Genomic DNA, 27,510 nt, shown 5'->3' with positions numbered 1-27,510 from the left:
GGAGGACAGTCCACTTGTCGACTTTACACTGACTTGCTACTTCCTTTTGTTTACTACGATTGTGCAACAGGCAACAGCAGCAACAGGCATGCAGCAGTCTAAATGTAATGGCACGGCAAGTTATTTGCTAGAGTGAAATTCCAACAAACAAGTACGTAGCTTAGTGTGTAGTGTTCCTTACAGTATGGGGGATTCGAGCGCAGTGCTGGGGCCCAGAAGTCGCCGGAGAAGGGCTACCATATCGGCGGTGAGAGGGGTTACTCTGCAGCCGATGAATGGGGACTCTGTCGCGGTGTGTCAAAGTGCAGCGACTACTAGACCGGCTGTGGAGACACAGCCAAGCGGATGTGCATCAGCCAAAACAAAGAATGAGAAAAGACGAAAAAATCAGCTCAGTGACAGATTGTGGTGAGAAAAGTTGCAATATTTATATTTAATATTTATGTGGAATAAATGTAGACTCATTTATCAATTCGCAGTGCAGGACATTTGTGTGCAAACATACCAGAGCCAGTGGCGCCGGCGGCTGTTTCCTTTTCCTTGTGTTTCCAACCGTGCAAAAGTTTATTTCAGGACAGGTTACTGTCTGTGGCGAGTTTGCGATGGGTGTGTCATCGATTTGCACTGCAGGCCGTGCCGACGGTGGGATCCACGGCGGTTTTCGAGGATTTTTAACAAAATAAAAAAGCACTATCAATTTATCATTCACAAATAATTAATTAATTAACATAGTAAAGACATCGTCCCTTAAGAATACACGTGAACTTGAACTGCGGGCTTAGGAGAAAACTGGGCATTAAACCATGGCCGCTTGACTGAGAAGACCATGGGCACTTGATTTGGGCAGTGAGAGCACAACGAAATGGGCACTCGAGAAGGTGTGTGTGTGTGTGTGTGTCTGTGTGCGCGCGCATACTGCATAACCTTTGCGTCATCAGGCTTTCCAAATACTCACTTACTTATCCCCATTACGCCGGCTGGCGCATAGGGCAGCAACAAAGTTTCTCCACTTTTTTCTCCAAATACTTCCTATAGTTAATAGTTATTATTAGTCCCCAAAATATAGTGCCCATTTAATTATCCCCCAAGTATATATAGTAGCCTACCTAGTAGTTTCCACAACAAATTGACATATCTCCTCCTTCAGTCATCCAGCAGCAGCTCCCAGTATTTTGATGATAAACTAGAAGAATTAAGTGCCCCTCAGGGCTCCACCAGGATTGATATTTGAAGGACTGCATATTTCGGTCTCCTGGTGGTGCTCGAAAAGGCAGAATTGAAAAATGCAGGCCAGATGTGTGCAGAGTGTGGCTGCGATCAAGCCAACGGTGCCAGAGATTAGCTGTTCACAGACAGACACACAGACGGACGGACGAACGGACGTTGTGCAAAACATATTATATCTCCCTATGCCTTTGGCCTGGTGGAGACAAAAAACTGTCCATACTAATTCATGTGAACATGTCTTGTCTTGTCTATACTCTGATTGTCACAACACATGTAGGAAGGAAGCTCTGTGCAGAGTTTGTCTTTGTGATGTACAGCACTATCCATTCATCAGTCATAGATACTTCCGTTTATCCACACACCCATTTCTCTTTTACTTCAGCTGTCACCAGTCACGGGAGTCCTTGCTGAGCTCCAGTGGTTTCAGCAACTACAGAGGAATTCTCAACTGGTGTGTGGTCATGCTGGTAAGACACACACACACACACACACACACACACACACACACACACACATTTTTGTTCTTTATTTCAATCCACAAATTACAATTCATTTGACAGGGAAACAAATATAATGGGATTGACATTGTCATGGGCACCTAAGGATACACGTGACATGGCACCTTCTCCTCCACACAAACTGCCTATAGCCAAAACAGAGCAGTATTTGGCAAGTTGTTTGGCTTTTCTCTTTGTCATATTGTCATATTGTTAGGCCTCGTGGTCAGTTTATTTACATGGCCCAGCTGGGCTTCCAAATACACACACATACACACACACACACACACACACACACACACACACACACCTGTTCTGACATTCCTTATGTTGATCCTTCCCCATCCATCCTTCCTCTTCGATGTCTCCCTTTTGACTGATACCTGTCCATTTAACTCTAGACGGGCCTGCCCCAAAGTTATTAGTGCAGCCGCTCCCGGCAGTCTGCTGTCACCCAGGCGGATGCGTGCACGCGACCTCGCCTAAAACCTGTTCTGACATTCCATATGTTGATCCTTCTCCATCCATCCTTCCTCTTCGATGTCTCCTTTTTGACTGATACCTGTCCATTTAACTCTAGACGGGCCGGCCCCAAAGTTATTAGTGCAGCCGTGCCCAGCATTCTGCTGTCACCCAGGCGGATGCGTGCATGTGACCTCTGCGACCTCGGTCGCTTCTCTCCCTCAGGCGTCCTACAGTCTGGTATTATTGGGACAGTGATATGATTGGTTTCCACATCGGTTAGGGTCCCGTTGTTCTAGCAACTACTTTGGATTTTGATGTCCCCAGACATATCAGTTGGCAGAGATCTCTGATCGTCTGGCCATGCAAGACAAGACCTATTGCACGGCCCACGAGACCCAACACACAGTGGCCATCTAATGTCATATCTAAACTGAACCAGCTGTAAGCTATAGCCACTTGATCGGTCGAGACGGGACCAAACCTTACTTCTCCCTTTTACCCCAGGGGTAGAGTAATGGTGCGTTCACACGAGCAGTTCAAACGACGCAAAGACACGTTGTGAGTTGATTTGGAGCAGCTACATGCATCGTTGTGCCTTTGCAATGTCATGTCACTGGCTTCCTTTAACAATGAATGGTAGACTGCGTCGTTTAATCTGCCCGTATGAACGCAACATTACATGGGAAATAGACCAGGGTCAGAGCAGGTAACAGATGATGTTCACGAGCTGGGAGGACACAAGCTGGCAGGGTAGAATTTGAAAAGAAAGAAAGAGGTGTTCTTAATTCACGGAATTGCGCCAACTACAGTTTATTGTCAGCTATTGTCTGTATGTAAGGGTCACAAAGGATGTTTTTGTAGCATCTTCCAAACATTAGATGTCACCTGATGTCACCTGATCTGATCATCCAACGTAGTTAGTCAGAACAAGACAGCTTTGTGTGTTTGGCCTTTAAAATTGTACAGTAAGGGCAAGGTACATCAGTGATTGATACCAGAGCAGAGATCATAGATATGATACCTTCAGCCTTGTCGGAAAAAAGGATAAAAATGTAAGACATTCTTGTGATGATTTACACACATTAAATCTTACCACATTTTTGAGGCGGCAAACAGTGTTAGTGTAAATACATCTAGTGCTGTTTATGATCATTCATTAGATCAAAATAATAATTATTTCATACTTTTAACTGATAGAGGTACTAGACTGTATTATGCTTAAATCTAGATTTAGCCTAACAGTTTCTAAAGTGGAGGTGCAGAGTATAGATTTAAACTGTAAAGTCAATTCCAATGTTTAGATGACACACATGTATTTTATGATACATGTGTGATCATACACACACACACACACACACACACACACACACACACACACACACACACACACACACACACGCACACACACACACACAGACCAACCTGCATTAGTGAGCAGATAGTTCACACTATATGTACTGTAATTACTAAATATAAAACATGCAAGGACCATACTCCATACATGCATCTGCATCTGTCCCCCTTCCACTCTTTCTCCAACTTCAGAAAGGGTCTCAGACCCCTCAGTCTTAAGCCTATTCTGGTGAGCAATGCATAAACCCAGCTTAAATCGACTCAATCCATACCATATATTTCAAAGTCCATAAAGCTTATTGCGACCAAAGGTCGCAGATTACTATGAAAACCTGCAAAACCCGTCAGTCGGTTTGTCGGTCACACCTCCATATATGGTCACGCCTCGTGACATCACTCCTCCATATAAGGTCACATCTTGTGACATCACGCCTTGTGACATGTCACACCAATATGGCCGTCTCCATATATGAAGATCACGACACTGACCTCATCTAACCCTGGATAACCATACATGGACATGCAGCAAATGTAGCAATTACCAAATATGCAGGGATTCTTTCTTAAAAAAAAAGCTTAGAACTTCAACCCTTGGTTCAAGGCATCTTTCAGACATCTCCATTGTGTTGATATGCAAAGTAAATTAACTCTCTTGGTCCTTTCCGAGCAGTGCGTCTAATAGTTAAACACAAAGTTTGTACTTTATTTTCAGCAAAGATTTAAAGATTTAAAGAAAAAATGTAAGAAAACAATAGGCACATATCACAGTGTTTTCAACAGGTGGTCCGTGGACCACTGGTGGTCCGTTCCATAGCATTTAACAAAAGCGCCTGTTCAGCCTGCAGGCAGTAACCTTGTGTCGTGCTTTGTCAATACACATGTTTATACACATTCTATGTAATTTAATGTTGATAAATTGTCAACCTTTCAACACAAAATACTATAATGATCAGTGAATCAAAATATGACCAAAACTATTAGAGGGCAAATCTATTTTATCCAGAGGTGCTTCACTGCCACTGTGGATGAAGGCAAAGAAAAGTGAAATTAAACAAAACCACCCATTGCAGTTGAGTAGCATCGGTTAAATTCTGTTAGTAGTACCCGGTTTCTTTCTCCTTGTCTATTTAGAAATCATAAAGAAAAGGCAGTTACAGTGCAAGATTATCCACCCACATAGATTAATAGAATGAAAATTAAATTAATTAAATGATCCTCGTTTCTATAAATATCCGCTCCTATCTGCTCCTTTTCAGTTGCCTCAACCCGTCTGATTCTGTGATAGATCTGGTTTGGTGCCAGCTTAGATGCACTACAAAAAAGACAATTTTAGCAAGACATTCTTCTCTGAACTCAAAGCATTTCTAGGGAATTTCTTCTTTACTGGGACAGGACAGCATTGAGGGATGACATGCATAGCTTGAGGCAGGAATTGAACTCGGGACTTTGCAGTTACACTAAATGTTCCTAACAGGCTTAGAAACTACAGGGGGCCATTATTTAAATATATTTTCAATTAAATGTCACTCAACTGACAGGTGTGTTTTTCTTGCCTCAAGAATGTCTTGTTTCAAGAAGCAATTTCAAGATAAAATAATTATTATGGTATTGTATCCAATGTGTGTGGTGAAATGTCTCCAAATTTAAAAAGCATACAAAATGTGTGCAAGTAGAGTAAATAAACAAATCAACATAAATATATCTAAAAATAAACAAAAGGCATCAATGCGAGATAGGCTCGACATCTTTTTGCAGCTTCTCTCCTGCTCTGTGCCCGAGTAAAGTGATGGAATGGGAGAGGATGGGAGGAGAGGAGATAAAAACCAGTGAGGGCTGCTTGCTGCTAATCCAGGCTTTGAACACAGATCGTTGTGTTCATCACAGGAGGCTTCTCTCGTTGCCGCTGAACTTCTGTGCCATCCCCAGTTAGCAGCATGGGGGCTTTGTGTTGATTAATGAGATATTACAATCCTTTTAGACAGAGGGAGAGATGAAAAAGGCAGAAGAGGCGGAAGCAAAGGAATGAGTGGGGATACAGGGAGAAAAGAGGAAGGAGGAAGACGAAGAGGAAAAGAGACGGGAATGTTTACTTTAATTCCATTCAATTCAATTAGCAAAATGGAAGGAGGGGTAGTGCAGAGTGCAGGCAAACAAGGTGAAGGAAGGAGAAAAGGAGACTGATGTCATGACAGGGACATGTGGGAGAGGTGAAAAGAAGAGGGAAAGTGGTGACAAAGAAAGATGGGCTATATAAGAAAGTCAAATGATAGGGAAGTGATAGAGAAAGTGTCTTGCTTTCTTTGGCCCCTGGTCATGGACCTTACAGTTCAGACTAAAATTGGCCTTGAAAGTATTGCTCTGTGAACAATGTCTTGTGCCCGGTCACTGTGTTAGTGTATACCATTGTTGGAGATTTGTTGTATACTTTGTATAGGTTCCTTGAGGTATGTCATGGATGTATTATTTGGCTGTTGTGTAATTTGACATGTACGATGTCGATGTAGCATTGAAGTGTAATTTTGTTTCTGCCTCTTGGCCAGTTCCCACTTGCAAATGAGACTCAGTCTCAATGTGTTTTTACTGGTTAAATAAAGGTTAAATAAAAAAAGAAGAACAACAGAGTAAAGAGTAAATTAAGTTAATGAGCAGCAGAATGTATTTGCTGAGCTTACACACACACACACACACACACACACACACACACACAGTATTATTCAGCTAGTAATTTTACTATTTGTTTTGTTTTACAGGTGCTGAGCAATTCCCGTCTTTTTTTAGAAAACCTATTAAAGTGAGTATGGCTACAACCTTTTGCAAAGGATTTTTGTATAGTTTTATGTTTTTATGCCTGTCCTTTCTCAAGTCCAAATGAGTGTCCGATCATGAACATAAATACTGTACATTGCTTCACATCAAACCATGGCTTTATGAAAGTTGAAAAGACAAAATATTTTTCTGTCATGTCATGTCATCTATTAAGTTCTTCAACATGGACGTTGAGAAAAATCACACATTGAACACAAAGTAATTTAAACATACTACAGAATTGCATCAAATGATATGTAAATTATTATGTATATACTATAAATGAAAGGTACTGTAATGTCACATTTTAATCCATCATTTAAATGTGTGGTTCATTAGATATGGCATCCTTGTGGACCCTATTCAAGTTATTTCCTTATTTGTGAAGGACCCCTATAGCTGGCCAGCGGCATGCCTCGTAATTGGTAAGTACATTAATACACTTGAAACTTAGCTACAGGGATTTGAAAGCAGTCATTTTCTGATGACTGGTTACTTTTTTAGATTAAAAACCACCTGTCCTACAAGTTTATCAAATCATGACTTGAAATGAGTGTTTTGTAATTCAAGCAATATTTTTGCCTGAAACACACAAGAAAACATTGCTAGGTTAGTATAGAGCACCGAAGTCCTGACGTCACTGTCAGTAGAGGGTGTCAGTCCCCAGGTTCGTGTAGTTTTTATTTGCATTGTAATCTCCATAGGGGGATTTTAGATCGCCTCATATAAGAACTGTGTTTGAACAATAAACCGATCACCCCGGCCTTTTCACTCATTTTCACTCATTGCCTTCTATGTAGTTTCAAGGCTTTTGCGGCCACATTAATTCCATTTTCTCCAGAAACTGGCTGTATCAAATATGAAAGGACATCATTAACGACGCACAGCCACTCCCCTGACAGAAAGGCTGGGGTGGTCGGTTTATTTTTCAAACACAGTTCTTATATGAAGCGACCTAAAATCGCCCCTATGGGGATTACAAATAAAAAAAAGACATGAACCTGTGTATTGGCGCCCTCTACTGAAAATGACGTCAGACTTCGGTGCTCTATTATAAGATAACTTTTATATTGGTTTATGCTTTCTTGGAAGAGTTGCATCCATCAGTCTTATTTCAACACATTGCTACTTGGTTTAAGATGTTCATATTGAAACTTATTTTCTTTTTGCTGTTTGTTCCATCGGTGAATGTCTGCATTGCTGCAGCTCACTCTCTTGAGGGACAATTACCTGCCCTACATACTGCAAACTGTTACTGTACACTGCAGAGAGAGAGAGAGAGGGTGGGGCGGGGTGGGAGTGACAGGGAGGGAGAGAGAGTTTGGGGGGTAAAGATAGAAAGAAGGTGTGATGTGAGGGAGTGAGAGGTAAGAAAAGAGATAGGAGGACCTGAGAGTTGTAGACAGTCCAGGGTTAAGGAGAAAGATGGAGAGAGAAGAGAGAGGTGGAGGGGGAAGGCATTAAAGTGGGGGACAGAGAGAAGGACAGAGTTAATGTAAAGTACTGCAATAAGGGAGGGTAAGACGGGAGAGAGAGGAGAAGAGGTAATGTAGTGAAGTACTGCACCGAACAAAGATATGGGCAGTGAGAGGAGTGTGAATGGGATTCTCTTTACAGCATCACGGACAGTAAAGCATCCCAGCTCCCCTGGGGAGTGGAGTAGTTTCAGACTCACTGCAGCAACTTTTATACTCTCTCTCTCTCTCTCTCTCTCTCTCTCTCTCTCTCTCTCTCTTCCTTTCACACACACACACACACACACACACACAAACATACCCTTTATGAATGTGTGGCACTGTTAGGGGGACTAGAGCACATCTTAAATCAAAATGAACAGTTTGGAACAGCAACCTATTCAACTTTTAATCCACTAAAAAATTAAATTAAGCAATGCAAGAGTGAGCGAGTGAGTGAGTGAGCGAGTGTGTGTGCACCGTGTGTGTGTGTGTGTGTGTGTGTGTGTGTGTGTGACTGTGTGTGACTGTGTGTGTGTGTGTGTGTGTGTGTGTGTGTGTGTGTGTGTGTGTGTGTGTGTGTGTGTGTGTGTGTGTGTGTGTGTGTGTGTGTGTGTGTGTGTGTGTGTGTGTGCGTGCGTTGTTCGTTTGAGTGAGGTGAGGTGAGGGGGATGTTGGCTTTAATGCCACTGCAGTAGTAACCATATAGTGACTGGGCATAAAATATGTGTGTATGTATGTCTGTATGTCTGAGCACGGACAGCTGCAACACCTCGCCAATACCGCTGGATGGCACTGTTGAGCAGTGTCTCACACACACACACACACACACACACACACACACACACACAGAGGCCAGGGAGGAGGGCTAGTATGTATAGTTGCACCTCTCCGTCCACACAGGTGTGATTTTTAAATAGCAAATTCCACATAAACAACATAAGGCAGAACCAGGGTAGAAGGCAGAAAGAGCCTGCTGGTTAGTCAGTCCGGCACCAATCAGAAGGCTGACAATGGGTCAATTGATGACAGTTATTTGATGACATTTAGGCTGAATTTTATACGCATTGTTGAATGAAGGCCATCCTAAAGCCATATATTTTCTGTGCTGTACAGTTTCAGTAAAGCTTGCGTGATCACTGATATATATATACTGACATATTGGAAAGATAGAAGGGCTCTATCAGGAATGTCCTGTTTGTAAGAGAAGCCCTGCTGGGGACCCTTTTTACAGCAACAAACATGGGAAACTTTCACCAGGCCTGAAGGAAAGGACTACGATTCTTCTGCTTGGATAAACGCCACGCCATGGTTGCGTGTCGTGTCTGGTCTGTCGGGATTCAAAAAAGCACATGGAGCAAAGATTGAACCCCATCAGTGAAGCTGTGCTGGAGCTCAAGGACTCAGCCCGGACTAATCACATGGGCTCATCGTTTGAGCTTGGGGAGTTGGAAGGATTTCGAGCACTCAACACATTAAGGCCCAGGCCAGACTTACTGCGAGCCAAATGAGTTGAGGAAACTTCACCAGTTTTTACAAGGGGAAGAGGAGGCTACTTTGGCTGCACTAAGGAAGGAGCAAACGCTGAACAGTCATGTGATGAAGGAGAAAATCACTGTTGGGGACTCCCTGCTGGGACGTTGAGGTTGGGATAGTGAATTTTGTGAGGTGAGGACATCGACAGATATGACCAACTGGACAAAGGTGCATCCAACTTGACTAAGGAGGATATAAACTCTTATTTAAGCCAGAAAAGGGCTTGGTTGGTCTTTCTGGAGCCACAGTGGTGGATGCCTCTGTGAATCATATAAACCCAGACGATCCATATGCCTCTGGACTATGGTGATGGAGCTGTGCTCTGGACTATGGTGATGGAGCTGTGCCTCTGGACTATGGTGATGGAGCTGTGCTCTGGACTATGGTGATGGAGCTGAGCTCTGGACTATGGTGATGGAGCTGAGCTCTGGACTATGGTGATGGAGCTGTGCTCTGGACTATGGTGATGGAGCTGTGCTCTGGACTATGGTGATGGAGCTGTGCTCTGGACTATGGTGATGGAGCTGTGCTCTGGACTATGGTGATGGAGCTGTGCTCTGGACTATGGTGATGGAGCTGTGCTCTGGACTATGGTGATGGAGCTGTGCTCTGGACTATGGTGATGGAGCTGTGCTCTGGACTATGGTGATGGAGCTGTGCTCTGGACTATGGTAATGGAGCTGTGCTCTGGACTATGGTGATGGAGCTGTGCTCTGGACTATGGTAATGGAGCTGTGCTCTGGACTATGGTGATGGAGCTGTGCTCTGGACTATGGTAATGGAGCTGTGCTCTGGACTATGGTGATGGAGCTGTGCTCTGGACTATGGTAATGGAGCTGTGCCTCTGGACTATGGTGATGGAGCTTTGTTCTGGACTATGGTGATGGAGCTGTGCTCTTCATTGATGCTGACACCAGTGAGTTGCTGCATCATTTTGTTGACACTTTCACAAAGAGATTGTTTACCAGACATAAGTACCAGCTGCTGTCCCCTCCACCCTGTGAGACTGCTGCCAACAAAACCTTGAGTAGATGGTGCGTGTGCGTGTGCGTGTGTGTGTGTGTGTGTGTGTGTGTGTGTGTGTGTGTGTGTGTGTGTGTGTGTGTGTGTGTGTGTGTGTGTGTGTGTGTGTGTGTGTGTGTGTGTGTGTGTGTGTGTGTGTGTGTGCCAGCGTACGTGCATGCTTGCAGATACGTAGGACGGTATATATTTTAAAACTATACTGCTTTAGAGGGTTCATGCATTGCATGATTGTTTCTCTTTATTTAGAACCAAAGTTGCCTCCCTATTGTTCTACCAAAGACCTTAGTGTACAAACATGCAGTAGACTTTATGTATAGATGAGTAGATGATGCTTCCTAGTGATTGTTTTACCTTTTCAGAATGAAATAACAATGAGCTGTATTCCAGTAATTTACAAATTGCGTTTTATCAAAGTAAATATAAAGGAACCATCAGTCTCACCAATGAGCTTGCCCTGTGCTGTAGGTGTGTGGGCCCTTTTACTCTCCTGTCTAGCAGGTGGTGTGTGACTGTGTGCTGTGCAACACATATGCTCTGTTAGTGCTGGCTCATTTCATTCATAGGCTGCGACTGTGTGTGTGTGTGTGTGTGTGTGTGTGTGTGTGTGTGTGTGTGTGTGTGTGTGTGTGTGTGTGTGTGTGTGTGTGTGTGTGTGTGTGTGTGTGTGTGTGTGTGTGTGTGTGTGTGTGTGTGTGAACTGTGTCCGTGCGCACGCATGCGATTGCGCATGCATGCGTGGCACTGCGTCCGTGCGCGTGTGCATGCACACACCAGCCAGGTCTTGGTTGAGCCAGGTTGAACCTACCAGACCCACATAATTAAATTAATTCAGTTATGCTTTGCTTTATTAGCAGTTAGCACCACATACAAATATTGCACAATGACATTTCATAGGACTCCTCATGTCTTTAATGCATTTTATTAAATGTAAGAATAAAAAACAATGACTATATTCAGCTCACAGAACACAAAACATCTGATCTGAGGCATTTTGATAAGGGTATAAAGTTGTTGAAGACCTAGACCTGAGTCAAAAACTATTTATTCCGATTACTCCTATTCTTGAAGTGCACCTTTGGTACTTCAACAGTACAAACTTTCTTAGCCGATTGCAGCTCTTTTTCTTCAAATAAGTATGTATACAGTATGCAATATGTAACTGAAGCATGGAAGTGTAAATGATGGGGAATGTTCAGCATTATGAGACACATTTCTAACTAATGGTCATATTTTTACCTACAGTATTGTCCGTGAGTATGAAACGGATTTCTTTTAAATCTTTTTCTATACTGTACTTATTTGTTCGTATTCTTTGTTTACAGCTGACAATTGAAACTTATTTTTTCACTTAATATCACACAGTGAGAGTTCAATCAGATGGCAGTGAAATCAACCTGCTTGAACATTTCATTCTTTGAACCAATACTGAAATATACTGTAGGATCATTGAAGTGCTAACATAAATATTTATTTTACTGTCTTCCTACAGTGTCCAATGTATTTATACTGGTGGCTCTCTACACAGAGAGACAGCTGTCCATGGTGAGTTCATCAACAGGAGTCATTTGTAAGTGTTGATGCACTTTCATTTGAAGGGGGATATGTGCAGAGTAATCTAGTAAGTGAGTGGCGACACACTTTGATCTCGCCGCAAAGCAGGGTGCTGTGGGCTATAGTTCCAAACATTGGAACTATCCCATTGAGATAGAATGAGCACTTCCGCATTCATTTTTACAATGGGAGTCAACACTAGTGAGAGTATTTATCAGGGGTCTCCCCATCTCTCCAGCTCTTTAGTAAACATAAAATACATTCTCAGGTCAGTATACCAGTTTCATCCAGTCAGATGGGCATGTAACAGCTTCAATTTTATAGTATTCCAGTTACAATTCTGTCTGCTAATTTATATATTTTTTCTGTTCATTGGAGAGACGGTAGACCTCTGTTACAAACACTGTATTGCAATTAATTGGAATACACAGTAGAGCTTATAGCTTTTTAACACTTACTTTAACAAAATTAATGTGACATTAGAGTTTTGGGAAACCTGAAGGGCGCTGTCACAATTTCTGTTAATTTCTTCAGATATCTCCCTGTCAGAGTGCTCACACTTTCTTGAAAGGCCAGGTTGGCCTATATTGAACCTGAATCCTATTGTTCTATTGTGAGGAGGACAAGAGAAAATATGACTTAACACTTCCCAATGCATTTGGGTCTCCAGAGTGGCGAGCTCTCGAGAGTAGAGACCCACAATGCATTCTGAAGTGTTACACCGACCAGATTTTCACGTTCTTTCTCACAATAGAACAATAGGATTCAGGTTAAAAATTGGTGGTCGCCCTTTAAAATATTAATGAAAGGTGCCAATTGAATCCGTAAAATGCCTCTACCACATGCAAGAAAATGTTAACCTTATTTGAGTAGACATTATAAAGGTGAAACTTTAATGTCTACACTGTTTGCATCAGCTTTAACGACTTTAATGTCTACACTGTTTGCATCAGCCTTAATGACTTTAATGTCTACACTGTTTGCATCAGCCTCAACGACTTGAAGCCCAGCATCCATATTCTGGTTGGAAAATTAGACAAGCTCACAGCCTCACAAGTGTGTTATTCTTTAGATTGGCTGTAGAGGAAAAAAAGAGCGTACTAAGTAACGTTGCAGTCCAGGTCTGTTTTTCTAGAGGGTTAAGCAGTGAACATTTGCATAGTAGGCAGACCGAGAGCCTATAGTATATAGTAAGCCTTTTGGTAACTGTTACCCTCCTCTTCTCGTCTCAGGGTTCGTTCAGTGAGAATGTGGGTCTTCTGGTCCACTGTGTCAACCTGTCAATCATCCTCAGCTTCCCTGCTCTGGTGGTTCTCTCGGTCCATTCCATAACTCCAGGTAAACCTTTGGACCAATCATAATGCAGCAGTTACGTCTAGTGGTAATTTGCACTGACTTTGCTTGAATGAATCATGGCCTGTTAGCATTCCTCAGTCATGCTAGGGCTCCTACTCACAGTATGACAAGCGCCTAATGAATGCGCTGGACAGAGCTAGTGACCCCTATACAGTAGCATCCCTACTCTGGGGCTAATAGAGCACCGAAGTCCTGACGTAACTCGCTCATCCCGACAATTCCCCTGGTTCGCGGAAGTAATTTCTCTATGGAGAATAACATGGGGTGATCTTAATATCGTCTACTATAAGCGTTGTGGTCCAAAAATAAACAAGCTGTCTCAGCGTTATTGTCAGGGAGGTGTCTCTGTATCGTTTGCAACAGTCAGTCACTCATATATGATACAGTCTGCTTCTAGCGAAAATCTAACTAATTCAGCAGCAGTAACATTAGCGTTTTCTCTCAGTCAGTTGATTCTTCATATCCATATGAGTGAAGCGGCCGGGGTGACATGTTTATTTTTCAAACACAGTTGTTATATGAGGGGATTTTCAATGCAACTAAACAAATACATGAACCTGGGGACGGACGCCCTCTACTGAAGTGAAAATAGTTAATCTACATCTTGTAGGTTGTCTATTTTGGGAAATAGACCAAAAACAGACGGGGCCTAGTATAGAGCCCTTCATAATCTGGTCAACTAAGTATAGGATTCTAATTGTTAACTATCTATTCATGGCCTGCTAACATTTCACCTTCACCAACAGCAAAACATCATATTACCCTTCAGAGAAACAGCTGGCTTGTTCCATGTAGTGCAGCAAAATAAATCCCTCTCATACAGTGTCATAATGGGAGCGTGTTAGTGCTTATGGAATCGGTTGGTCGTGACTGGATTGCACCCAGTTGGCTCTGAAGGGAGATGAGACGGAGGAGCGGAGCAGAGCAGGGGAGGAGAGGAGAGCTGCCAAGGCAGGCGTGGTTTAAAATGACGGGTCGTCCAAGGGTCAACCTCCTTGTGTCTTCATCAGGTTGCCTGTCTGACAACAGGCAGCCCTCATGAAATATGAACAGATACTGCATACTAAACTGTACGCTACACATTATTTTAGTGTATCCTAAGAATTAGTAAAACTTTTTTACTTATATAACCTATATACCGATAACCGATATTGTGTCTATTTCTTAATTTTTTCAAAAATAGCAGATCAAGCTTACAATGCTGCATTGTGAGCTTTTCGATATGCTATTTCTTGCCATTTCTGAAAATATTTGAACGTATAAAATGGCATAAGTGTATATATGAGATGAATTTACTGTACATCACAGAAGTGATTGACTATACAATGTAGAAGTCATATGATATGAGCCAGCTGGCAGGTCACAGTGTGCATACCGTACATACTGTGGTTGCATTGGACTGGCCAGCGTTCAGCCATCAGTCAGCCTCTTCCACTAATCTGCTGCCCACAGCGCAGAGGTAGAAAGTTGCAGCTTCCACCAAGGCCGTTAATGTATGGACTCTGCCAATGTGCCTTGTCATGAACTTGAAAACTTGTTTAGAATTTGTATAACACCAAGGTCACACCTGTCATTTAGCCTCTAAAAAAAGACACAGCAGGGGCTTCATGTGTGTCATTAACATAATGTATTTAGCTTGGATAACAGCAAGATGTTGGCATAGGTTCATTGCTTGGACCTTCATTTTTAAGGGACACCATAGCACCGTTTTTCATGTTGCATTTCAGTTATTTATTGATGGCATTGGTTAGAGTAGAGTAGGCTATAGTACTGTTTCCCAAACAGTTGGTCGAAACCCATCTGTGGGTCACAGACCAATTTTTAGGGTCACACCTCAACAAAAATAAATTCCTGCTTAAAAAAAGGTTATTTCAAAACATTTTCCCCTCCCCCAAAACATATTTTAAAAAATAAAAAAATACATTTTAAAACAAACAAACACATCTAAGAAATTCCATAAATTTAAACAAATAGTAATTAAGAAGTATAGTAAAAATTGATCTACAAGCTCACAGCACGAAGCGACGGGTTGTGAGCTTGTAGATCTGCTGTTTTCACTAGTTTATGTCTAATTTCTCTTTTGGGTCTTGAGCTACAAAGTTTGGGAACCACTGGTCTTGTGCACTGGTTCTCTTCTCAAGCTGTGGGCCACGGGGGTATTGCAAGTGGGCCTCCAAATAATTGGAAAAACACTACGATTTTAATGATAATAATAAATGTTTTATTGGTTCCTACAATTCCCATGATGCATTTTGTGACCATGCACTGGCCTGGCATGACCCTATGGCCCCTGATGGGCACATATGGTTGCATTTATTATTTTTAATAATGCAACACTGGGGATTTTACTTTGTGCTTTCAAATAATTTGCTCTGAAAATATGATGCTCTTATTCTTTATGATTTTAACAAGACCTTTGGCAAACTCCTATCTTACTCCACTCCTCTCCTAACCTCTCCTCTTCCTCTCCTCTCATCTCATCTGTTCTCTCACTGGGAGGTGAGGCAGTAGAGGAATCGGTCCGTCTGTCTGTACTCAGTGTCTCTGTTTACACAGGAAGGGCAATGACAGAGGGCAGGTGTGCGTGCGTGCGTGCGTGCGTGCGTGCGTGCGTGCGTGCGTGCGTGCGTGCGTGCGTGCGTGTGTGCGTGCGTGCGAGCGAGCGCGTAACATTTGACTATTGGCTCGCTGTCCCTCATCCTCACACTCAGCCTCCAAATAATTACTTTTTCATAGACAAAAACACTTAACTCGACTCTATTTCTACAACTGGCATTCTGTAGTTCCAGCCAGTGGACCCATGAATAATAATGAGTTTATTGTTGTACTATTTAATGAAGACGTATTGTGGGTACTGTTGGGAAGTTGTTGGCTACCTTCTCTTGGCGTTCTTTCATTTATTCTCTTTCAAAAGTCTGCTGCACAATACTTATTATGATTTCTTGTGAGAATTAAGGAAATGCGCTCCAACACAAACCAAACCAGATCTTTTTTAACCATCTGAACCCCAGCATCCCTAATTGGGGAACATTCTGTCACAAAATAGTGACAGAGTAAAAAAACACTTTGTGTTTGAAATTGACACTCATGCTTTCTGAAGTGTGATTTGGGGCCCTAAGGATGAATACAAAATGAATATCAACATCTTAATACTGTCCAATACTTCGATACGGAGGGGGGTGAAATTATGACAGGCAGTTACTGCAGTCAAACAATAAATAAAAAAATAAGGAAAATTAGTGAAATAGTCTGACACTCGTGCTTTCTAAGGTGTAATTTGGGGCCCTAAAGATAAACTAATTTAGGTGACACTTGCTATGCATCCCAAATAAGCTTTATAATGTGTTATGATAAAGTTCATGATTATTTGTAAGTAGTACTAAATATAATTATACATGGTCATGAGAAGATTATAATGTCTTATAAGTGTGTTCATAATGCATTATAAACCTGGGATGCATAGTGTTACCCTAAGACAGAGCCCAGGAGTCAAATGTTTAATCGTATGAGACCTACTGTCTCATACAGTAGGGCCTATACGTCCTCTCTGGGCCTAGACCTATACGTCCTCTCTGGGGGGGGGGGGGTACTACCTGTCAGGCTGTCAGTGGGGAGTGTTGGCTGATGAATGAATATCAACATCCTCTGTCTAATACAACCTAATACTGGGGGCGGGGGGTCAATTCCTCAGGCAGTTCCTGCTGTCAAAATATGACCCCCCAGTTTGAAATAGACACTCATGCTTTCCAAGGTGTAGTCCTACTCCTCCTCCCAGCCAACACTCCCCACTGACAGGTAGTTACGTTGATATTCATTTAAAAATCACACCAGTGTGAACCAAGTGGTGCAACTCCCGTGCGTCCAGCAGGTGGCAGCCATGTCACATACTTCTCTCGTTCCATGCTCACACAGACACACACAGACACACACAAACACGTACAGGGCATTGTAAGCTGGATGTAGAAGTGGTTTGCACCACTTTAAAAAAAAAGTGTATTTACATTTTTAAATGTTTCCTTTTTAATAGTAAAAATCACACACGTGTGAACTGAGTGGTGCAACCCCCCCCCCCCCCCCCCCTCTCTCTCTCTCTCTCTCTCTCACTCTCTCTCATTAGAGACACTACCCCTCTCACTGTTTCTGGCGCCCCCTACTGCTATTATTAAGTCACATACTCGTGCTCACACAGACACACACACAAACAGGTACGAGGACATTGCAAGCTGGTTGTAGGAGTGGTTGCACCACTCAAAAATAGCAGATCTACATGCTCACAATGCGTCTCACTGCAACACACTGTGAGCTTGTAGATCTGCTTTTCTCACACCTTTTGTATGTCACTATTCTATGATGAAGTAGTAGAGCATTAAATTACCAAAACACATAGAATGTTGAATTTTAGAAATACAAGGTTTCTCCAATTTCCGCTGCAGTTCTTTGATTGATTTATGTTTTATTGACAAAAGGCAATACATACAGTATCTGTCAGAAGGATAAATCACAAATATGCTCCAGAGGTTGCTCCATTGTGGTCCGTAGTGGTAGTGGTATGGGAAGCAGAAACATACTGAAAATCAGTGCTTCCCTGGGCCTTGAAGATATTGCAAGTGAGTCCCCTAATAATTGACAAAACATGAAGATTTTAATGATAGTATAACATAATTTTGCCCAAAAAAGGTCATTTAAAAATGTATTTAATTGTGATACTGCTAAATAGAAAATTAAAGTATACTATGTTACTGTATTTTCATTGATACAATGCATTGTAAATGTGTGTTTGTGTGTTCGTAAGATTTCTGTGCCTGTGTGCATGTGAGTGCATGCGTGTGTGTGTCAAAGCATCAAAGCTTTTTCCATACAACATTAGAACTATAGTGTTGTGTCCTTGGCATATTTACACTGCTTGTACTGAGTTGAGTTGATTTATTTCTCTGGATTTACTTTGTTCTCTGTTTATGATAAAATTATGACCTCTCACTCTATCTCTCTCTCTCTCTGCTTCCCTCTTTCACTCTCCACCTCTCTTATCTCTTATCCCCTCTCTTTTGTCCTTCCTCTCTTTTCTCTGTCTCCCGCTATCTTTTCTCCTTTTATCTTTCCCTCACACGCTATACGGCTGTACAATTAACAGAAAATATAACTAAACCGATATTTAGAAACAATAATAACCGACTTATAACCGAATAACAGAGAAGTATGATATATATATATATATTATGATACTCTGTGTGTTCTGTTCTGTTCTGCCTCTCTGTCAGTTGGCGGTGCATTTGCTCTAGGCGTCTATACCATTCTGTTGTTGAAGCTCTACTCTTATAAGGACGTCAACAAGTGGTGTCGAGAACTGAGTGTCGTTAAAGTCAAGAAACTGGACCGATCTCTGTCCTGTAAGTTACATACAGTACATGCGCATAAACTCCTGTCCTCACACACTACTAAAGCTTGTTTAACTGTCTGTCCCTAAGTGTAACAGCTCAGCAGTGACACTCACAGACACACACACACACACACACAAACATGGTAGTGAGTGAGTGAATGAGTGTAGCATGCGCACACATTTTATCCAATCCACTTAAGAATTCATGGAGAGTTAATGTTCTGTCAATAAACTGCAGTTTCTGTTTACTTGGTTTAATCGATTGTATTCAAAGTGACTTGATCTCGACCCCAAATGAGTCCATCCTTTATTTCCCCTGTTTCTGCAGTGACATCTAGTGGTGGACTCTTGATTCACTGATCCTTAGGGAAACATTATGGAGTATTTCGCAATGAATAAATGAGTAGATCCTTCCGAACCTAGGCCAACATATTATCTTAACATGCTAATTATATGATACTATACATGTATGCAAATTGTCTGAATGATTTTCAACATCCAACATGTAGATTGTATATTGTCCTGCTGTCATTTATACAGTATATTCATGATACTAGGTATCCATGATAGGGTTCCAGAGCGCCCAAGCTAAACTAGCCTGTGGTGAAGCCAGCTAATTTAACTTTTTTGCAAATAATTTAACAAAATCTTCTCTTATGGAGTTCCCTGGAATGAAATATTTTAAGACGGGGGTCCGTAGAAATACAATATTTAAAAAAGTATAACACATACACGTACCGGACAGACTGCACGCCATAATAAAGTATTATCAAAATATATTGTCTGTAACTCCTGTTGCAGGTCCTACATCACCACACTTCAGTGGAGGACCCAGTCTGGTCTGTTACCCTGGCAACCTCACTATCAGAGGTAAGCTACAGTTATTTGTACTGAAATTGTAACAAATGGACCCTTGCAGGTCTGTTCCATTTGTACACACTGATGGTTGGAGTGATAAATAATGGTATAAAATGGCGGTCTAATGCATAGGAAACTGGGGGTCCTTGATATGTAAAAGATTAAGAATCATTGAACTAAACTATACTGGAAGGAACCCCAGTATACACTCTAAAATCCTCACTGTTCATTTTACTCTGAGAGTTAAAGACCTGTAAGGTTTAGGGTCCATTTGGACCCCTGGTGATCCCCAAAACTGTCATTGAGAACTAATGGGTTAAAGTGAACTGATCTGACTGTGTTTGTCAGTCACTGTTGGCTTGCATTTGAAGTGAGCTGAACTAGTTAAAGCATAATGAGGGTTGTATTACCTTGTCATGATGTACTCCACTCAACATTTTGGCCAGATATTCCAAAACTGTTTCCACATTACATGACACAGTGAAACAGGTCTCAAAGTCACCCATTTAGCCCATAAATGCATGCAAACAAAGCTCATTCTGTCAAAGGAACATAACAAAACCTTTTTTTTCTCTCCTTCTTTCTTTTTATATAAAAATGTCAACTTCGTGTTCACTATACATTTTGAATTAGAATAAGATCCGGACTAAAACCAACAGGAAGATGATGTTTCAATTAAAAATGTAGTGTGTTTTGCATAATCTGCTTTCTTTGCATTCGTTTGTCATAAAAGAGACCTGTTTCACGGTACCATGTACCGTCAATTAAAGTAAATTATCTTTAGTTTCTAATCAAGTTCTAATTAACAGAGCAAGTAATGAAAATATCTCACCAGTGTTTGGAGTTATATCATGGCGAGGTAATTACACAAACCTCTACCAAAGTGATCTTTTGCTTTAACAAACTAAATATAGGGCATAGCAGTGGCAGCCATGTTGTGGTGCCACAGATAGAAACTTAGAAATTTTTCCCATAGTGATTTCCTTAAAATAAATGAAGACATGAAAGTGAGGATGTAGACAAAATGTTTCAATTGCACTGCATTGCAGTGATTATTTTAAGCCTGGAACCAAGCCATCCAGGCTCCTGGTGAATTATGACCATGAAACATTTGATTCTGTGTTTAATTATATTACTAATATATTTATTAATAAATACCCTTTTTTGCCGTTTTCAAATATCGTTTGACACAGAATCAAATGTTTCCTAGTCATGATCAGAGTGTAGAGTAAAAGCAGGTGCCTATATGGGCTATAGCTCCAAACATTCCATATGGCTGGAACTATCCCATTGAGATAGAATGAGCACTTCCTCATTCCATTGTTACAATGGGAGTCAATTGTAACAATTGTTACTCTGGTCATGATTCACCAGGAGCGTGGATGGCTTGGTTCCAGGCTTAAAATAATCACTTCAATGCAGTGCAATTGAAATAATTCATGTCTTTCTTCATTATCCTACCAAAATAAAACCTTTTTTTATAAAAATAATAATAATGGAATTCAAATTAAATGGATAGAATTTATGGAAACTAAAGTGATATTAGTTTCAGTGCCGTTTGTCGTCAGAATGTGCTTGTTCAGACTGACTCATTTTCTCTACCACTCTCCTCAATAGATCTGTACTACTTTGTATTTGCTCCTACTCTCTGCTACGAGCTCAACTTCCCTCGTTCTTCCAAGATTCGCATGAGTTTCCTGCTGAGGAGACTATTTGAGATGGTATGTAGACAGGTCTCTAAGTCCGCAATCTAGAAGTGGTAACTGTGGGGTTTAATTCTTGGCCCCTCTATCACTGCCTGTCTGATAATGCTTGGATTTGGTGGCTGTTCTAAGCTTCAATTTAAAAGGAAAAGACAGTTGGTGTTGATATTCTGACCGCAAAATGACTATTCCAGTGCACATTTTCTGGATCTGTAGCCTATGATACTGTATAGATGTATTATACAGTATACTAGATAGATAGTTGGTAGCAATTTTTGGCAAACAGATTGTTGTATAGGGAAAAAAGTAAGTGGCCAAGGATATACCCCTGCGGGACCCCGGTCAACAAAGTATAGGTTTTAAGTTTAATACAACTTTAAATAGTCCTAGTCAGAGGTCATGGAGCATATTTTGGTGATTGGGAGGACATAAGCAGTTGATTTGAGTAATTTCAAAAGAGTTGAGGGCATTTCTTTTTACCATTTGCATTAAAAAGAACACCGCTCTGTGTACCATGTTTAAATGTGCACCTCTGTCCTCTCACTAAGCAGTCCAATCAAAGTAAGGTTGCATATGTGATTGCTCCAAATGTCTTCAGAACGATAATATATTCTGTTCTGAATGAACACTACAGCATCTTATTGGTTTGATATTCCAACCATTACAATGTTTGTTATTGCCTTCCAATTAGTGTTTTATATGACAACCTGCCAGGTTGATTTCAGGTTGGATGAAAACAGGATGACCTTCCCTTTTCTTACGTAATGCAACTTGTTTGCCATCAGGTTTTTTTTTAAGACATTTGGGTAAAACATCTTTGTTATTGAGCATCAACCACCATGTCAATCTGTCTTTCTCCCCAGATATTCTTCACCCAGATGTTAGTTGGTCTCACCCAACAGGTACAGATGTTACCTCACATTTTGTACAAGTAGTTGGGTTTCACTTTGGCATACATTTTACATCTAGAATTACCGGTATACTGTTAAAAAGTATAACAATAATATCTGGGTACTGATTTATATTGGTGTATTATGCAGTACTACAGTATGTTAAAATACACATGAAATATAATATATTGCTATAAAAAAAACATACTTCACTACAGTGTGTCTCTTCTACTCCTGGTCTGTAGTTGTACTGCTGCATGTTAAATTATATACAGTAGAAATAAATTTGGTATTTGTTTTTTAATCATATTCCCTTCCTTCTGTTTGTCAGTGGATGGTCCCCATCATACAGAGCTCAATGAAACCACTAGAGGTACGGAAGGATGACCATGAAGCACAGCACAACATATACACAACCAATAGTATGGCGTCACTGTCGGCCAGAAACCTTACAGCATATCGTCATAAGTCCTCCTCTCCTCTCCTCTCCTCTAGGATATGGACCTATCCAGAATGATGGAGAGACTCCTCAGATTAGCTGTGAGTAAAAAGGCACACAAACCAAAATAACAACTGTTCACTGCTATTGTGCTGATGAACACAGCATGACACGACAAGCACAGTAAAACAGTATCCTATTTATTTTCTCTCCGCCAGGCCGAAGGCACCTGAGACTAGCTTTTCCACCATGTCTGCCCGTCCGAAACATTGGTGTTTCATTTAGAGCCTGACTGATACCATATTTTTTAATCCTGATTTTGGAGAGTGCTATAGACCACAGATTAGTATTACCGATGTTTTGACCGATATTTGTTAAAAAGTGTAAAATGTTCTAATACATTTTCTAGAATATTTCACTTTCAATAATAAGGGTAATAATTATAATAATAATAAGGGTAATAATAATAATAATTGTCATGATGCAGAGAGAATTGAACCCAATATGCAAAGTCACAGGAAACAGTGTCGATTTCAAAGTATTTAATAAGGAAAAAAATGGCAAAATCTTACAATGAAGTTGAACTCAGGAATCCAGGCATAAATCTCACACATGAGTAGATTGCAGGAAACAGGACAAAAACTCACACTTGAGTAGCACGCAGGAATCAAACAGAAAAATGACAAGTAGTCAAACAGGAAAATGCACAGATGACATTTAACTATGAACTGACAAAGGTGGTTTGCAATGAGTCCAGTTATATAGGGGGCAGGCTGATTGTACAAGTGTTCACAGGTGGGATGACGAGGGAGTTGGAGACAGGTGAGTAAATGGGACTGCAGTGTGGAATGGAAAGTGGGAGTGGCCAGGGCTGACATGGTCTGTGGAGAGACAGACCCTAACAAATAATAATAATAATATTTTATTGAGAGCCGATTCACATTTTTTCAAACATTATCGATCTACAAACCCGCAAATCACAATGCATTGAACGTTATAATGACATGCCCAAAATATGGCTCAAACTGATAATCTGGCCCAAACCGATATTATGGGCCAAATCAATACATTGTTCTGGATTTAGTTATCTTTCCTCCCGCTCTCGTTCTAGGTTCCTAACCACTTGCTCTGGTTGATGTTCTTCTACTGGTTCTTTCATTCCTCCATGAACTTCACAGCTGAGATTCTACGCTTTGGGGACCGGCAGTTCTACAAGGACTGGTGGTGTGTGTGTGTGTGTGTGTGTGCGTGTGTGCGTGCGTGTGTGCGTGCGTGCGTGCGTGCGTGCGTGCGTGCGTGCGAGACACGATAATATGTCCTCCACACTTTAGCGTGGTTCTATAAGGTCTAGTCCCACTGTCCCACTATAGGACTTGTGGCTCCTGCGGCTTGTGCTCTTTTAGGATCAATGTCTGTCCTTAAGGACAGTACACTGCTAAAGGAATAGAAGCAGAAGCATGACTACATTTTTAAAAGCACTTTTCCTGCTCATTCTGTTGTCGTGTCTGCAATGTGACCATTTATAGTTAAACTGCACTGTTTCCTGGCTCCTCTCCTTCAGGAACTCAGAGTCAGTGACATATTTCTGGCAGAACTGGAACATCCCTGTTCACAAGTGGTGCCTACGGTGAGTTATTCTACACACACATGTATGCATGCTCACACGTATGTGCGTGTGTGTGCGTATGTGTGTGTGTGTGTGTGTGTGTGTGTGTGTGTGTGTGTGTGTGTGTGTGTGTGTGTGTGTGTGTGTGTGTGTGTGTGTGTGTGTGTGTGTGTGTGTGTGTGTGTGTGTGTGTGTGTGTGTGTGTGTGTGTGTGTGTGTGTGTGTGTGTGTGTGTGTGTGTGCATGAGCGTGTGCGTGCGTATTGATATTGGCAGACCTGGACAAAGGGAATAACGGTTTTACACACAGACAGACATAATGGACATACACGGCTGACTTCCTCTGTATCTTGTTCTGTTTCTTTCTCCATCCATCCATCCATCCATCCATCCATCCATCCATCCATCCATCCATCTTGAAGCCACTTCTACAAACCCCTGCTGAGGATTGGATTCAGCAAAATTGCCAGCCAATCAGCTGTCTTCTTTCTGTCTGCCTTCTTCCATGAGGTAAGAGCTTGGGCTCAGTAGCCAGTAAAGTGCTCCACACTGTGCATGTAGTGTTCTGGAGATGGGCAGACTGTTGACTGTATGAATAGAGTAGCCAGTAAACTGCTCACACTGTGCATGTAGTGTTCTGGAGATGGGCAGACTGTATGAATAGAGAGTACTTAATGAACCATAGTAATGGAACTTCTGGGGAGTCACTTAATGGCCTGATGGTGTAGCATAGTGATTCTCTCAGACTTTAGGCTGATTTCACTGTCTTTATCTCAGAACATACATTTATCATAATATTAATGTGGATTATATAATATAATATACACATATATTATATGAAATGACCATTTTAGGTATTTAACTGAAGGTCTTACAGTATGCTGAGTAGCTTACTTTAGACTTAGTTGTGTGCCAGTGTGTCTCACACTGATCGTGAGCTTGTAGACCTGCTATTTTATGTGTACTCAAATAAATGGTAAATGGTGCATTTATATAGCGCCTTTATCCAAGGTGCTTTACAGCGATTTGCAGTATAAATCAATCATTAGTAGAATCAGTAGTAACAACCATGCTACTGTGTTGTCTCTCCTTGTGTTGTATTCTAGTATATAGAATGATAGTTTGTCTTTGTGTCTTAGTACCTGGTCAGTGTTCCTCTGAGGATGTTCAGACTCTGGGCCTTCATGGGCATGATGGCTCAGGTAAGACATTATACTTCTCACTGACACTGTTGTGCTTTTTAATACTTTGTCTGCAATTGTATTTGTGATAACCAAGGTACTATTTTCTACACAATTAATAATCACAGTTACTGTTTCGATGTTTTAAAATGAACATTAAAATGAGCAAAAGATAAGTGCGCAAGAGTTGGATAATGAAATCACATGAACTACAATACAGGCCAGAGATTGTGGGGGGGAAATGGTCTTTCATTGATTTCATGTTAGTTTGCACAAGGTATGCTACATAGCATAGCAGAGGATGAACGTAAATAGCTAATTGTAAGGATGGTGATAGTTCAAACATTTCTAACTAGGGGGCATTTAAATGATGCTTAGACATTTGTTTACTGAATCAACAGCTCCCGTTGGCATTTTTCGTTGGTCACTACCTGCGCGGCAACTATGGCAACGCAGCTGTATGGATTTCCCTCATCATTGGTCAACCATTTGCTGTACTGATGTATGTTCATGACTACTACGTCATGCACTACAAGCAGGGCACTGACTGACACACACACACACACACACACACACAGACCCTTAAGGTCACACACCAGGAGCGACACAAATAAACGGTACGAAAATGTGTCGCGATTATTTCACATCAAACTTTAATTGTAGTGATCCTCAGTCATTCAGGTTGATGATTGTATTTGAGCTGAAAGATTAAATTAATGCAATCTAATCGCACAAAATAATCGCAGTAGTAGCTGCAGTAGTCACAGGTACTGTTTGTTTATCATCACTTGGTAGCTTGGTATTCAGTATGGCAGGGCTGATAGTCAGTGGCATATTGCCTTTTGCTAGAACTACGTGAATCGGAAACAAAAGTGAATTACTTCACACACTTAAAAGCGGTTCTCAACCTTTTCTGGATCTAGGTTCTCTTGATGGGTGGGCCACGTGCATTTTCAGAGCATCTTAGCATTTTATTGGTATCCCTTTTTTCTTTTTTAAAGATACGTTTACGCATTTTCTGCCTGTATTGATAGAGACAGTAGACTGACAGGAAATGGAGAGAGAGAGATGGGGAGTGACACGCAGCAAAGGTTGTCGGGATTGGGAGTCGAACCTGTGACACACGGTCAGGCGGCATTAGCAGCCTAGGTGCCCAGATTGCTACGCCAGTCGTCTGGGCCTTTGGTTTCACTTTAATGTTAGATGTTAGATTGGTCACCACAACCCCACCCACCCCGATTATATCTCCCTCTAATCTGAAGAAGAACAGGGGCGTCAAATAGAAGGCAGAGCTTTACTGTGGTGTTGAAAACAGCAGTAATCCTCCATCCATCCTCCTGTCAGCCTTGACAAATAAACCAAGCCCATGAGAGTGCAGAGGGGTTGAGTAAAAGACATTGTCACCTTTCATCAGATGCTTCCTGGCTAAAAGAAAGCTTTCCATGTCCCTCGATCATACTTTGTCGTACTTTTTGGTGCATTTGTACGGAGCCCTGGATTGGCCAGGGTTCAAAATATATTTTATCTCGCCCGGGCAAGATAAAATACATTTTCTTCTGTGGCCACTCACGGGCTCCGTAGTAATGTTCAAACAGGCAGATAATAATAATAATCATGCAGACAGTCATACATACACATTGTTGTACTGTACTATACTTGAGCATACAGGCAGGCAGACACTTCCTCAACTCTGTCACATGATTGATATATCTGTGATCACTTTTTTTTCCTTTTTTTTTTAAGTGCATTAATTAATCTATTGCTTTGCTTATGTGATCACTTTTTAATATTAATGTTATATTATCATTATCATCTTATGCCTCCAATTATTTGGGGGCCCACTTGCAATATCCTCATGGTCCACTAGTGGGCCCCGGCCCACATCTTGAGAACCAGTGTGCTACATATGTAACAGCTGTCATAAAGCACTACTGATTATGATCAGTACTTTATTTGGATTTTTTACAAATAAACAGAAAAAACAAACACAAGCAACAACAGAATACGTATGCATGGATATTATGCATAAGCACAAAAACATAATATAAAACAAGGATAGACAAGATAAATAAAAATAAATCTAATTAAAAATGTATGTAAATTTGTTTACACGACCAAACACGCAGCATCATCAACCGTATCATAATGTATACTAAGACAGTAAACAATCAAAAGGGCATTAAAGCACTA

At 41.2% G+C, this 27,510-nt stretch overlaps 1 protein-coding gene across 2 annotated transcripts; it reads left to right on the top strand.

Moving 5' to 3' along the window:
• LOC310855445 (diacylglycerol O-acyltransferase 1-like) lies at positions 1-27,320 on the top strand. Of its 2 annotated transcripts, XM_083760461.1 has the most exons (17): positions 1-408; positions 1,610-1,694; positions 6,293-6,333; positions 6,687-6,772; positions 11,850-11,902; positions 13,144-13,249; positions 18,526-18,654; positions 19,446-19,514; positions 21,120-21,223; positions 22,069-22,107; positions 22,427-22,468; positions 22,591-22,635; positions 23,646-23,758; positions 24,096-24,161; positions 24,562-24,649; positions 25,279-25,341; positions 25,722-27,320. In XM_083760461.1, the coding sequence occupies exons 1-17, from the start codon at positions 185-187 to the stop codon at positions 25,869-25,871; spliced, it is 1,503 nt and encodes a 500-aa protein (XP_083616587.1). In that variant the 5' UTR covers positions 1-184; the 3' UTR covers positions 25,872-27,320. The 2 variants fall into 2 exon arrangements, with proteins under 2 accessions (XP_083616587.1, XP_083616588.1); XM_083760462.1 differs by lacking the exon at positions 18,526-18,654.
• Positions 27,321-27,510: the final 190 nt, after the last annotated feature.

Source organism: Protomyctophum parallelum, assembly GCF_964188405.1.
Source record: "Protomyctophum parallelum genome assembly, chromosome: 3".
Taxonomy (NCBI): domain Eukaryota; kingdom Metazoa; phylum Chordata; class Actinopteri; order Myctophiformes; family Myctophidae; genus Protomyctophum; species Protomyctophum parallelum.
This window is presented reverse-complemented; position numbering and strand designations above follow the sequence as displayed.